At 31.8% G+C, this 13,415-nt stretch overlaps 1 protein-coding gene across 2 annotated transcripts in view; it reads right to left on the bottom strand.

Moving 5' to 3' along the window:
• Positions 1 to 404: 404 nt before the first annotated feature.
• LOC134715536 (repulsive guidance molecule A-like) overlaps positions 405 to 13,415 on the bottom strand; it is a 30,298-nt gene continuing 17,287 nt past the window's right edge. For both annotated transcript variants that reach the window (XM_063577775.1, XM_063577776.1), the window contains exons 3-4: positions 10,847 to 11,349; positions 405 to 5,269 (exon numbers count right to left, since the gene is read on the bottom strand). In XM_063577775.1, the coding sequence (XP_063433845.1) occupies positions 4,601 to 5,269; positions 10,847 to 11,349 (1,172 nt within the window). In that variant the 3' untranslated portion in view covers positions 405 to 4,600. The remainder of the gene's footprint in view (positions 5,270 to 10,846; positions 11,350 to 13,415) is intronic.

The raw sequence follows: 13,415 nt of genomic DNA, 5'->3' as shown, positions 1-13,415 counted from the left end.
TTCTGATACAATTTTGTTAAAAATACAATGCTACACTCAATATTACATGTATTAGGAAATTAAACAAAAAAGTTGATCACCCTCTGTGTTATAATATTATATTGCACAGTCACTTAAAAAAAATAATGGAGAAAAACAATGAATGTGGCCACTTACACAAAGTCCAAAAGTCATGTGAATGTGATGTTTATTTCCTGATTAAGGGATCTACCGTAAGGATGAATATTAAATTGAAAGATTACATTCAAATGACAGAATGTATATTACAGTATATTAATTATGTACTGAGGCATGTATCATCTTATGTTTACGTTCATGTAAAACAAAGATCAACATCATTAACTTTTTTATGTAGTCTTTTGTAAAGATCTGGATTAAGTGCCCTAACTCCCTTTTTTTATCTGGTCTGTTTTCCCTAATCAGAAACCCATGTATCAAGTTTTCCTCACATGACAATCTCCTGTCAGAGAGTTCAATTTTAAATTGCTTTTAGTGAGGATCAAGAAGGTTTTAAATTTCTATAACCAAAGGCTTCAAATCTCTAGCTTCAAGTTGATATCTGCACATTTAACATGATAACAAGGCTAACCTTTCTCCACATTTTGTTTATTGCCAAGATTTTTACCTGGGGTCCCAACAAAGGGAAGTTTCACTGTTCAAACAATTTTATCAATGAATAAGTCCCAAATTCATTTGTTAATCTTCTTTTATAACAATTTCTTTTAAATGTACGTCCTTAAAAGCATCTTTATGACAAAAAATCAACAAATATAAAAATATTTTATCTTTCTCTTTTTATCCATCAATATGCAAATAATTATAATAGCCTGTGTGTGAACAATTTCTCACTTTATAGTGTCTGACTTGTAAATTACTGTAAAATTTGCCAAATCTAATGAAATCTAGATGTATCATATGTTATGGTTTAAAGATGCACTCTATCAAAATATTTTAAACAAATTGGTTTATGACTAAATATACTCTGCTCAGATAGCTTGGCTCAGATAATGACTCCAGAATGATTGTATACATGATATGAAAGCAATAAAAATGAAGGCAATTCTCAAAAAAGAGGAGGTCACTTTCCATTTAACAAAAACTGTTTATGATATTTCAAAAGAAAGTTATCTCTTTAACCATATGTTTCATAAGCATAAAATGTTCAAACTTTTTGAAACTGATCAAATGTTAGTGAGTGCATTAGTTTGTTGATAACAGGAGAAATCTCTTTGCAAGTTCTTTGTAAATATTCTCTCCAGATGTTTTTATGTTTTCATAATAAACCAACAGAAGGAAAGTACTTTTTTTCTTTATGATTCACGGTTAGGTAGGGATTCAGTCACCCTCGGCCGATTACAGTCAACCACTGAACAAAAAAATAAAAACTACCAAAATGTTCTCTCCTTTCATTGAGAGTTCCGTTTCATTTAATTTAACAGTTGGTTATTATTAAATATGGAAATTATTCTCAGTATTTTTACATATTTTGTTACCCTTAAAAGCCATTTCATAATTTGATAAAATATTCGCAAGCATAAAAAACATAGCTGCAGTTTGCCATGAAATGAAAGCCCAGGAGTTGCTCTTTAAAAGTCATTACATCTGATATCGATACTTTATATTAAAGCTTCCAACCTTAGCAAAAAGGAAAAAAGAACTCTTCAGATAACATTTATGATATATTTCATTTTAAGCAATAGCACATGTATAATCATTTAATGGCCATTTTCTTGTATATGAAAAATTGATTTATAGTCATAATGTTGTGTGTATATTAACATGAAAAAGGGGTAATATTTCAGGAGAAATATGTGAGGTTCTCAAAGGGGAACATGAAAGCATTTATAAAGTACATAAAAGTTTTTAGGGCATTAAAATACAAAACTAAGAAAAGTACCACAATTAAAAGGGGAAGCATCAGATATGATTCTTCATTGCATTTTTTTTGACAGATGTGAAAACTTTGTTGTAAAAAATTATTTTTAATTTAACTTTCAATCAATTTTTCACACATTATGTTGTTAAACAGTAACAATTAAAATTTCATAAAGAACTTCCTATTTCTTTTAGAATGTTTAAATAAATTGATTTTTATGAAATTCATAAAGCCTTCTCCTTTGTAGTTTTCAAGTTTTACAATGCTCCCAAGTGCTCTGTCAGAAATCATTAATGGGCACATGTTTACATAATAAAATCTGTTCTATTCTATTCCATATTTTATGGGGTAATGTAAATATTTGGCCATTTCCATCAACTTCAACATGTACATGTATATATAGCATTTGACTTGTGTAAACAAATGTTTTAACAATTACATTTTAAAAGAATTCATGTTTAGGCCTTCTCAATTTGTTAAAGTGTATATTTTTAACTATGAAAATTGAAGAGCGTATAATTTAACATTGTTTTGAACCTATTGAACTTTTTGTAAGACCAGTAAATAGTAATAAAATATGTTTCCCCTTCACAGAGCCCCATATGAAAGCCTGTATGCAGGTGTGCACATAAGAAAGATTATGTAGAGATAAGGCTAGTAAAACATTCTGAGAGGCCCAAATAACTTATCTTTCAGCTTTTAACCATAAACCTATTTCAGAAGTGAAATCTACACCTAGGTGAACATGTGTGTTTCATTCAAACAAAGAATCCTCACTTTTTTCCGACTTAATTGTTCATTAAGCTATGAAATTGCTCCCCATTATTTTCGTAAATTGCAACATTAATACTAACCAGTTTAAGATGAGTTTAATAAATGGATACTAAAAAAGAAATTTATCTTAAAACTTGTTTTTTCTTAATCTGCAAGATGTTGGAATTCAGAATTTTGAAAATGAAAAGAGTTTTAGTCCTTATTCTTAATTATCAAGTAGCGATACAAACTCTTTCCCATCAATGATCACCAAACCTAATTTTAACAAAATTGTACTAAGCCGACTTTTAACACTTTCTACAAGTTGTAAACTTCAACTTTCCAACTTAACTTGTATGAATAGGGATTAGGCCCTAAGCTGGATGCATCTATTCAATCAAAAATTTCAGTTTTTAAATCACAACAGACAAAATTTTGCAAATTGAACTTTTCGAAAGCGGTCAACCTTAAAAAAGTAATTCAAAAGAAATACTTTTAAAACTCCTAATGAAGAAATAAGTGAAATTAAACACATTTTGACGAACATGTCAACAAAAGAGAGTCTGACTGGTCGAAATAACCATGTAATTTCCGCTGGACTAGGCACACTAATTGTGTCGTGGAAACAGTGGACAATTCATGGTCTGAAAAAAGTGGATGAATTTCACAGGTCATCATATTGTACTGACAAAAGGCTCAGGTATAACCTAAGAAAGAAATTGGTCGATTCATACCCCGATTTGAATGTTAACTGTGTTAGTAATATCCACCCCTTTCCCTCGGTATTGTGTGAACAAGACAAAAGACTTCTTTTCTCAGTGGCCACATTCATTGCCTTTGAGCAGCTAACAGACTACCATTAAGGATTTGAGTTTCAATTTATGATCACTTAGGTCAAGAATTTTAAACTTGAATGACAAAAGATTTGGGAAGGGTTATTTATCCAGAATTTACACTTGTAATTTTATTACAAGTTAAATGTTCATAATGTGTCATTAAATGAATCCAGGGACCTGAAATTACACACTTCCAATGTTTTATGGCTTTATTTTTGTTTTTATACCTAGTAACTCTGTTTTTTATCCACCCCCCTTTTTATCCTACAAAAACCAAAACTAAAAGTAGATAATGCATAATCATTATTTAATTAAATCAACAAAACATATAAAAGTTTTATCACATAAACAATTACATTATTGATCGAAATAAATTTTGCAGTTATGGAGAATATTTTTAGAATAATTGACTAAATTGGTGAAATAAACGTTTAGCCATATTCAGATGTACCATAAGAAAATGTTCTGATTGACAACAACTGGATTTTATTGGTCCAAAGTTCACATAATGACACAAAATCAACCTTAATTTCATCTCATTCATATACATAGTAAACATAATGCATAAAAAAAATCAAGCACACATACATTCACAGACGGAGACACACAACTGCACACAAAACATACATGATCTGCATTCATCAGACTCAACTACACTCACCAACTTATGCAAATTTTTACAAATAAATCAAAACTTGTAGAGCACTGCAACACAGTCATTCAAAGTCAAAGTGACACATTTATAGCCAACTGAAACTTAGGAGGATTACACTGCATATAAAAACAGCATTGAAAATTTACTATCTGGCATGAAATTTTTAACTCTTTGCCTCTGTCCTTACAGGCACAATGATTGGATGAATTGATATTGCTCAAAGTTTATTGATGGATATCATGTAAAATATGGCCTTTATATTTATAAATATCCCAACAGATTCAAGGGCCACCAAATATATGAAAAATATGAATTCAGATTCAAAGTTAGTTTTTGAAATTCCAAACTAACAATGATAATTTATAGTGAAGACTGCATGTTCTTAAATAATGGATAAAATAGTGTCACTAAGACTTTTGCACCTTAAATAAACTGATCTAATAACGTAACAACAACATAACAACAAATCCCATCATATCATCATGACGGAATCGATAGCAACACACATAATAGCACTGATAATAGAAGTATCCTTGAGGAATACCAAAATTTAGTTTTCTCACTAGAAGCACTACTTGGTACTATGGGTAATTCAGTCCGATTATCCTGAGTTAGGCGAAGTTCTGGGTTCAATTCAATCAAGTCTTGCCATGCTTGATAAGCTGCTGCTGTAAAGTTCTCGTCACCCGTTGTTAAGAGATCAAAAACACATGAATCAAAGTAGAAATCGACAACACTAGCATCACGGCACATCTTTAAAGCTTTGCTTAGTGCCATTTTACTGTGTTTGTTCGTCCGCTGAACTTCTGAAAAGTATTGTTTATAATTAATTCTCTCGTTATTTGGACATCCTTGAACACATAATTCTAATTTATCACTTATTTCACTGGAATTCAAGACTTCTTCTGGCATTTTTATGGCGAATGTGAAATATCGTCCAATTTGTTGCACTTTTATTGTTGTGTCAATGTAACGCAAATAAATCACTACACTTTTTCCTGGTTCTTTTTCAATTATTTCCACACTTCTTTCGGGACCATAGTGTGTTTGTCCTAAGGAAAAGGAACCAGGCAGATGACCTGTCTGAGCAGTATATGTTATGAACTGACTTGATGCACAATCTTCATTCTTCTTTATAATCACTGTCAACTGCAAAAGAAAACATAAGAATGTCAATACAGGATTATAACATACTGGCCTCTTAAGTGTCAACTGAAATATGAGTATAAATTAACCCTGTATTCATCAGTGGCAGATCCAGAGGGGGGTATGTGGGTTGGAAACCCCCTTTTTTTTGACGATCAATGCATTTAAACAGGGATTTAATATTGGAATCCCCCCCTTTTTTTTAAATGGCTGGATCCACTCCTGTTCATTCATATCATTGAAATACTCTAGCAATCTGCAACTAAACAATATCATCATCATGCAATAGCACCAGTAACCAGTATGAATGTAACTTTATAACTTTAAAGCTTGCTCAAGTTGCTGTTCAGTCTGAGCCAAGGCTCTGTGTTGATGGCCATATGTTTTTAAAAAAAAATTACCATTCAATACACCAGATCTCACAATATACAAAACAGATGCTAATGTCTGTAGATCCACAAAAATGTTAAACTTTAAGGTCATCGGAGAGCCCTATCTTGAGTTCAGGTAAACAATGATTTCTACATTTTTCCATGTCCCCTCTATCTCTGGTCAAGAAAAGTTATCATTTTCAACATACCAAAGTTCTTAATACTGTTTTGTTACACCTAAATTTTAATCATACAATTATCTTACTATTTACTATCAGGTTTTTTCAGCAGCTGGGTGACTCCATTAAAGTTTGAGAGAGATAAAGGTACTTTTAAGGTAAATACGAACTTGCAAATTAAAGATTATATCAGAAAAAAGGATTAATTGATTAGTTTGTGTTTAATGCCACTTTCAACACTCTTGTGCTAGTTTGAGGTGGTCAATTTTTATGGGTGGAGGAAGCTAGAGAGCCTGGAGAAAACAAACCACATCCGGGAAAACTGATGATCCAGAAAAAAGAAAAATTCAGACCAACAAAGCTAGAAATTTCTAAAACTTTTTTTTTAAAATAATAATATTTAACAACACCTGAATGCAGCCCCAAATAAACTACCAGGGGTACATGATGTAGATATAATCATGAAATTAAAAAACATGTCTCCTTATATTAAGAAATAAGATGTGGTGCGAGTCCCAATGAGAAACTATCCATCCAAGTCACAATGTGTAAAAATTATCAATGCTAGGTCCTCTTTCATCAAGGAGCTTTGGCTCACACCAAACAGCAAGCTTTTTAGGACCCCAAAATGACCAGGGTAATAAAATTCAAACAGGAAATCCAACAAAACAAGAAACACTTATGTATATGAACCACATCAACAAACCACACATTTGAAATTTATAACTAATAGTTTTCAGTGCATAGTTCATTGTGTGATACAAATTTTCATTTCAGAATTGGAAGAGAAAATTAAAACTGATGGAAATAAACATAACAACATGATAATCAGCTGCTTTTGACAAGTGCTGGACATTCTGGAGACAATGTGACCTACACATCCCTATAAATAATACAAGGCATTCCCCTTACTAGCCTTGTAAAAATAAATCTGTACCAGTGGACATGTGAATGTTGTAAATACCTGTTTAAATCATTTATGGTAATTAATTCTACTCCTCAGGTGTCAGTTTTGTCATGTATATTACACACCTTTGTAGTACTAAGTAGCTATATCCACACAAAAAATCCTGTTGGTAACTTAGATTTGGTATTCCTCTAGCTCTCTAAGTCAACCACATTTAAAATGTACCTTGTACCCCTTGCAGGATTAAAGTAGTTTTTCATTTATATTCTGAGTAATTTCAGAAACATCTTAAACCATTTGCAAATCTCTGTTTACTTATACGTCATATATATTCTCTTTACATAGATTTAGTCAAAGCATTCATCTAGTCATATAGTAAATATACATATGGCTTATAGATTGACTGATGTTAGTTTTGCACCTCATCAGTTTTTATACAGACATAAAGAATATATGTATATATATATGTTAGCTACCCAGCAACATAGCTTACAAAAAAGTAACAATCAATCTTAACTACACAGGTACCAAAACCATGAAATAGAAAGTTTTCAATCCCACAACCCTCCCCCAATAGTATAAAAATAAAGCAATTCTGGATCCAACATGATTGCAAGTGAAGACAACAACCCATCAAAGACTACAAATGAAAGAACAGGAAAAAAATCCTAATGTATACCTCTAAACATGCTAAAGGTCACCATAAATCTCTTGACAAATAGCTTATAGGCCATCCCATCTTTAAAACCCTCATAAATCTAGTTTTTTTTTTCAAATGTAAAATTAAGACCAGAAGGATAGTCTACATGCAAAGAATGTCAATAACATCCTGAACATCAGTACAGTAAAACCAGCTTTAAGGGGCACCTCTACAGTAGTAAATAAAAACATATCTGATAACTCACAGTTTTCTAAAAACTATTTTGTACCTCAATTTGAAGGTCATTTTCTTATATGGTCAGATTCCTTCATAGCCAGCCACAAGGGAAAAAGTGCAAATACTCAGTTGCACTATATATTTGAAAAACACAAATTATGCTGGAAGCCAATTCAGCTTAGAACTGCTTACTGTTCTGAAGCACCTGCTTCCCCTACATCATGGTTTTTAGTGGGATTGGTTTTGATCAGATGTTTAGTTTTTTATGTAGTGTTTTGTGGACTAAGTGTTTCATTTTTGGTCTTTTCATCATTTTTTTTTTTGCCATGTAGCATTGTAAGTTTTTCTTCAGATGACTTCATGACACAAGGCTGACGAAGAAAATGAGGAACTAGTCCTTGAAAATTATTTCACTTTTAAACTGCTGACAAAGAAAATGAGGGACTGGTGCCTCAAAATCATTTCACTTTTAAACTGTTGACAAAGAAAATGAGGGACTGGTGCCAAAAAATCATTTCACTTTAAACTGCTTACGAAGAAAATGAGGAACTAGTCCTTGAAAATCATTTCAATTTTAAACTGCTGACGGAGAAAATGAGGGACTGGTGTTTAAAAATCATAACACTTTAAAACTAACAGGTATTTTGAAGGAAAAGTCTTTACATACTTTCTCGGCTATAAGTCTATATTAGCATGGTAAATGCACCATTCTTTAAAATACAGTTGATTAAATTTAATTCAAAAGTGGAACTTTTAACATGAAGTAAGATATCTTCATAACAGTAATTACCAAATTCAAGAAAGGAATTTACTGAATAGAGTTTAATAACTGAAATTACACTACAAACAAACTGTATATAAACATTTTGAAATATTGCAATTGTAGCTGTGTCAAACATTCAATTAACCTTCCAATCAGGCAACGTTTTGAATGAAATATTTATATTACACAAAAAAGATCTCACACCTACTGTGAAGGTCTGACGTGTATATATATGTGTGTATTGAAATCTCAAGAAAACACATTTATAATGCAGAGATAAATTCCATTTCACACTAAGGTGAAGATATAAATGTTTTATTACCTTTTTAAATACATTTTAAAACTTGGCAGAAATAAAGTGAACATTTTAATCTAATTTCAAATTTTCAACATATAAACCTGCTAGGTTGAACAAAGACTTGAAAATCCATTCATAATGTGCTTGACCTAGAAAAATACAAGTTGTTTATCATATCAACACAAATGTGACCTATCTGGATGTTTAAACAGTATTTTATTTAAAATGACTGAGATTTAACTTTGTTTTACTTACTCACTGTTATTGGAAGGTGTATAGGTGTAGGGAGGTGGCTGAAATCACTTTAATTTTTCAATTTATTCTCAACAAGTTTTAAAAAATCTGAAGTATGGGAAATGAAAAGGGAGTAAGATGATGGCAACTTTCCTATTCCTACACTTTTTGAAGTCGCTTTTTCAAATTTGATAATTTCTACAATTTTATTATTAAAAAGAAAAAGGTTTGAAAATCTAAAGGGATTTGAGGAGGTACAGCATTGAATTTGTTATCCAAAATTTGTAATCACTTCAATCTGAGACTCAATGTTAATGTTTTTGCACTTGGCAAATCTTAAAATACATCTTATTGAAAACTTCATATGGAAATTAAATGAGAAAGTCTCATGCCTATTGGTTATAAAATACATGAACACATTAACTTCAAGAGAAAATTAAAATAAAACCATTTCACTTCAATTCATTTAAATTTTTTTATGAACTTGATTAGCCAGCAGTTAAAAGACTGTGTACGAAAAGGAGAAGTATAATATTGTATAGGAGACAGCAATCAACCAACACAACTTAATCATTAGGGACATCTAGAGGTCACTGTATGGCTTTTAACAACAGGTCAACCTATACATTGCTATAGTCTTAAGATTAGTGTTAAAAGTAAGAATAAAGATGTGAGACATCATGAAACACCAAACCCTCAAATATAAAAAAAAATGTACCATGATGACAGCAATTGCAATGTTAACAACTATAAATAGTAATATCCCTAGAATCTCTGTTATAAAACTTTACTTCGTACTCAGGGCTTAAATTTTGTGCTTTAAACACCAACTCTATTAGTTTTCAACAGTAAGATACAAAATATAGACTCAGAAATCAACGTTAATCAATCAGGTAAATGAATTTGGTGTTTCAACCATAAATTTTTAACTCTAAGTACTGAGTAAAGTTGTAATTTTTTTGAGAATTGTTTATGACCCGAACACCAGACATGAAATGGACACATACACTGTAAATATGATGCTGAGGGAATAGTTATGTGGGGAGGATACAATCCTCTATGTTTATCCAGATCTGAAGATTGTAATTAAAGCTACATTAAAACACCCATGTAATAAAAATCAATCCTTATAAAACATATAATTCAATTATATTGGAATGACAGAATACCAAAACAAACAAAGCATAGCCAATAATGTCCAGTACTTAATATTACCAAATAACAAAACAAATATCAAAGAATGTTCACAATGAAAACAAGCATTCCGTTGATTAAAAAATCATGAATTCTTTGACATAAAGCAAACAGCGATCAATCTTTTCTTCTTGAATATCATCAACTCCACTTCTAACTTTCATTCGGTAATGTCATAAATAAAGAAATACATGATGTTGTTCAAAATTATAAAACATTAATGCAAAAACTTCTTTCAACATTGAAACGAAAAATGTAAGGCATATTTTCAAATTGGAATTTCAGGTAAATTAAAATTAGTCCTTCAAAGACCAGTACTAGTGAAGATGTTAATTGGTAATAATAAACTACTATATGTAAATGATGTTTAAACTCATTCATCAGCCACATCTTAAATAATCCCTGCAGATAAACTTTCAACAAAAATAACCCATTCAACTTTTCCGCAAATTCTTAAAAGAAACAATGGCCCTCCGCCCAAAAAAATCCATTTTAATCATTGTTTCTATTAAAAAATGTTAGAGGGGTTATTTTTTGAAAACTGTACAACATACATTAAATTTCATGTTCTCTTAGTTGACATGTCATGTGGGAACTCAGTGGCAGATCCAGATATTTACATAAGCAGGGGGGAAAGGCAGACTGTGCAAAGGCTGTATTGCCAGTCAAGGTTGTAATAAATAGGAGGGGGCCCAAAAGCGGCCCAAAGCCCCCTCCCCCCTAAATCTACTTCTGGTACTTAATGTTTATAAATTACCTTGCTAGTTGCGGTTGCATCTCCACTGTTAATCACTGGATCATTTGTGACCTGAACAGTCAAATGTTTATTATCCACTAATGCCCAAGCTCCCTCAACTTTACAAGTCTGAAATTCCTCATTAAACATTCGCAAGTGGGGATCACCAAATAATCCACATTGTTTATATATTGGTTGTCCACTGTATGAACACATACGATCGACACTTGGTGGGCGGGGACCAGTCACCTGCATAGTTTCTTGATCAAATATGGATGCTTCTGGATCAGCAGAACATTTATGTCTATTCATTTTTGCTTTTAAACCTGCTAAATTTCCATTAAAAGTTATATCTGAATGACAGAATCGTTTCTGCTTTACTAAACAGTCTATGTATGTCCTTAGAGAAATACAGCGAGGCGATTCTCTCTGTAAGGCAGCTAATTTCTTTATTTCTGTGGATTTCTCTGCATCTTTTGCTGAACTGAATAAACTTTGACAATGTACAATATTACATGCTGAACCTGAAAGTACAAATACATTTTTTTGTACATAAAATAATAAAACTGTTCAATAAAAACTTACAAAAGACTACTGTCTGGCTTAAGCTTGCCAACAGCAATTCTTACATTTTTATGTACATACATGTATATAAATGTGTGTGCATATTAGTATTTGCTCAGCAATCTTAATTTCTATTTTCAGATGTTTGCATAGTGTAAAATAAGGTAATTCAGTTCACATGAAGCATGCTGAATTTTCTGCAGTGAATGCTGGCCATGAATGGTGGCCATTGGTGCACATTGATTCAGTTGATGAACAGAATAATATACAGTAAATTGAAATACAGGGCGTGATTCAGACTACTCTCTTGATGGTGCTGAAAGATTCACTGTCATGACTGTAAAACTGAGTGATTGCTGATGATTGAGGATAATAACACTGGTTTGTAGACCTGTCATATATATAACCTACATAGGAAATTGAATTACATGTATAAATGATCAATTAGACAACAATCCAACAACAAACCAAGACATATAGAGAGAACTTGTTGTTTTGGGATTCATAGTTGTATTGTTTTGTGTATATATATATAAAAAAAAAGATGTGGTCTGATTGCAAATGAGACAACACTCCACAAGAGACCAAATGACACAGAAATTAAAAACTATGGGTCACTGTACAGCCTTCAACAACATGAACAATGCACTTGTGTTTGTTTTTTAAGGACATTTTTGGTTTAATATGAATCATTTAAAATGCTAAACCTATATATGTCAATGTTCTTTTTCAAAAATAAACAAACACATTTGACCTTCCAAGCTTTTTTTCCAGGAAACAGGAAACAAACATTCTTTTTGTCTTTGCATTTGAAATTTTTCCATAATTAATTAAACGGATGATACCAAACAGTTTTGACAAATGGATACTCAAACACACAAGCTAAAGAAAAACAGACAAAGACATGGCATGAAAAAAAGATAAGGCAAGAGGACAAACAACTGTCTACAAAATACAACCTATAAGATGTATCTGATGGTTATTTCTCTGTTTCCCAATCCCTGTCAGGCTGTGTACATGTGAATATGTTCATGTCAGATGTAAGGGTTTACTGTGTTGTGTTTGTTGAAGCATTCTGATATATATTGAAAATTAACAAAATTATTCCTGCTAAAGTGAAAATGTAATTGCTTAACGGCTGTTGGTTGTATATATGTTGTATGTAAAAATGTAGTATAGAAAGAAATGAAATAGTTAATACATTAATATACAATGTATACATGTAATAAAATGACGAATTATATGAAAATAAATAACATAAATCGTCACAGCTGTTTGCATTTTCTGCTCTTTCAGCACTAAGGCCAGAACAATAGTATGTTGGATAAATCTTTGAGAAAAAACAGAATGAGAACCAAGCTTATAATTTAGTATAACAGAAGCACATTTGGTCAAGTGAATTATTATATTGCGTGGATTGGCAGAATCAAGTCCTAGTACCACATGTCTTCATAGCTAACCCTTTGCCAGTCAGCCGGTATATTACACCCATCTACCCTTTTTACATGAAACACCGGTGATTAACTAGACCTTTGAAGTCCTACATGTAACTAGCTATCAATGATCCTTTGAATTTGATGTGAGCTTCAGGGGCAAATCCAGCCCTTTGTATTGGGGGGGAGGGGGGGGGGGGGGGGGGGGATCTAACCATTTAAACATATTTTCCCATTCAAAAGCATTGATTGTTGAAAAAGAGGGAGATTCTATACCGAAGACCCCACCCCATGGATCCTAAGTATTCAATGTTCAAAAAAAAGGTTTCAATTATTTCTGGTCATATTTTTCGGAAAAATTACTGATTTTTGGTAAATTAAGAAGCACTTTAATATATTAGGATGTGTGGTCCTCTTCATATTGCACATCTTAATGTACTTCCTGATTGCCAAATGCGTTTAATTACTTAAAACTGTAAAGCATACCCAGTATATATGCTTATAGTACATGACTACTCAGCACAACAATGTTAAAACTTCAAATTTGGGGAAGCAAACTTTTGTTCTTCCCTAGTCCAATTTGAACTAATGCT

Source organism: Mytilus trossulus, chromosome 4 (assembly GCF_036588685.1).
Source record: "Mytilus trossulus isolate FHL-02 chromosome 4, PNRI_Mtr1.1.1.hap1, whole genome shotgun sequence".
Taxonomy (NCBI): domain Eukaryota; kingdom Metazoa; phylum Mollusca; class Bivalvia; order Mytilida; family Mytilidae; genus Mytilus; species Mytilus trossulus.
Note: the sequence above shows the minus strand (reverse complement) of the source record. Positions and strands in the feature narration are given on the sequence as shown.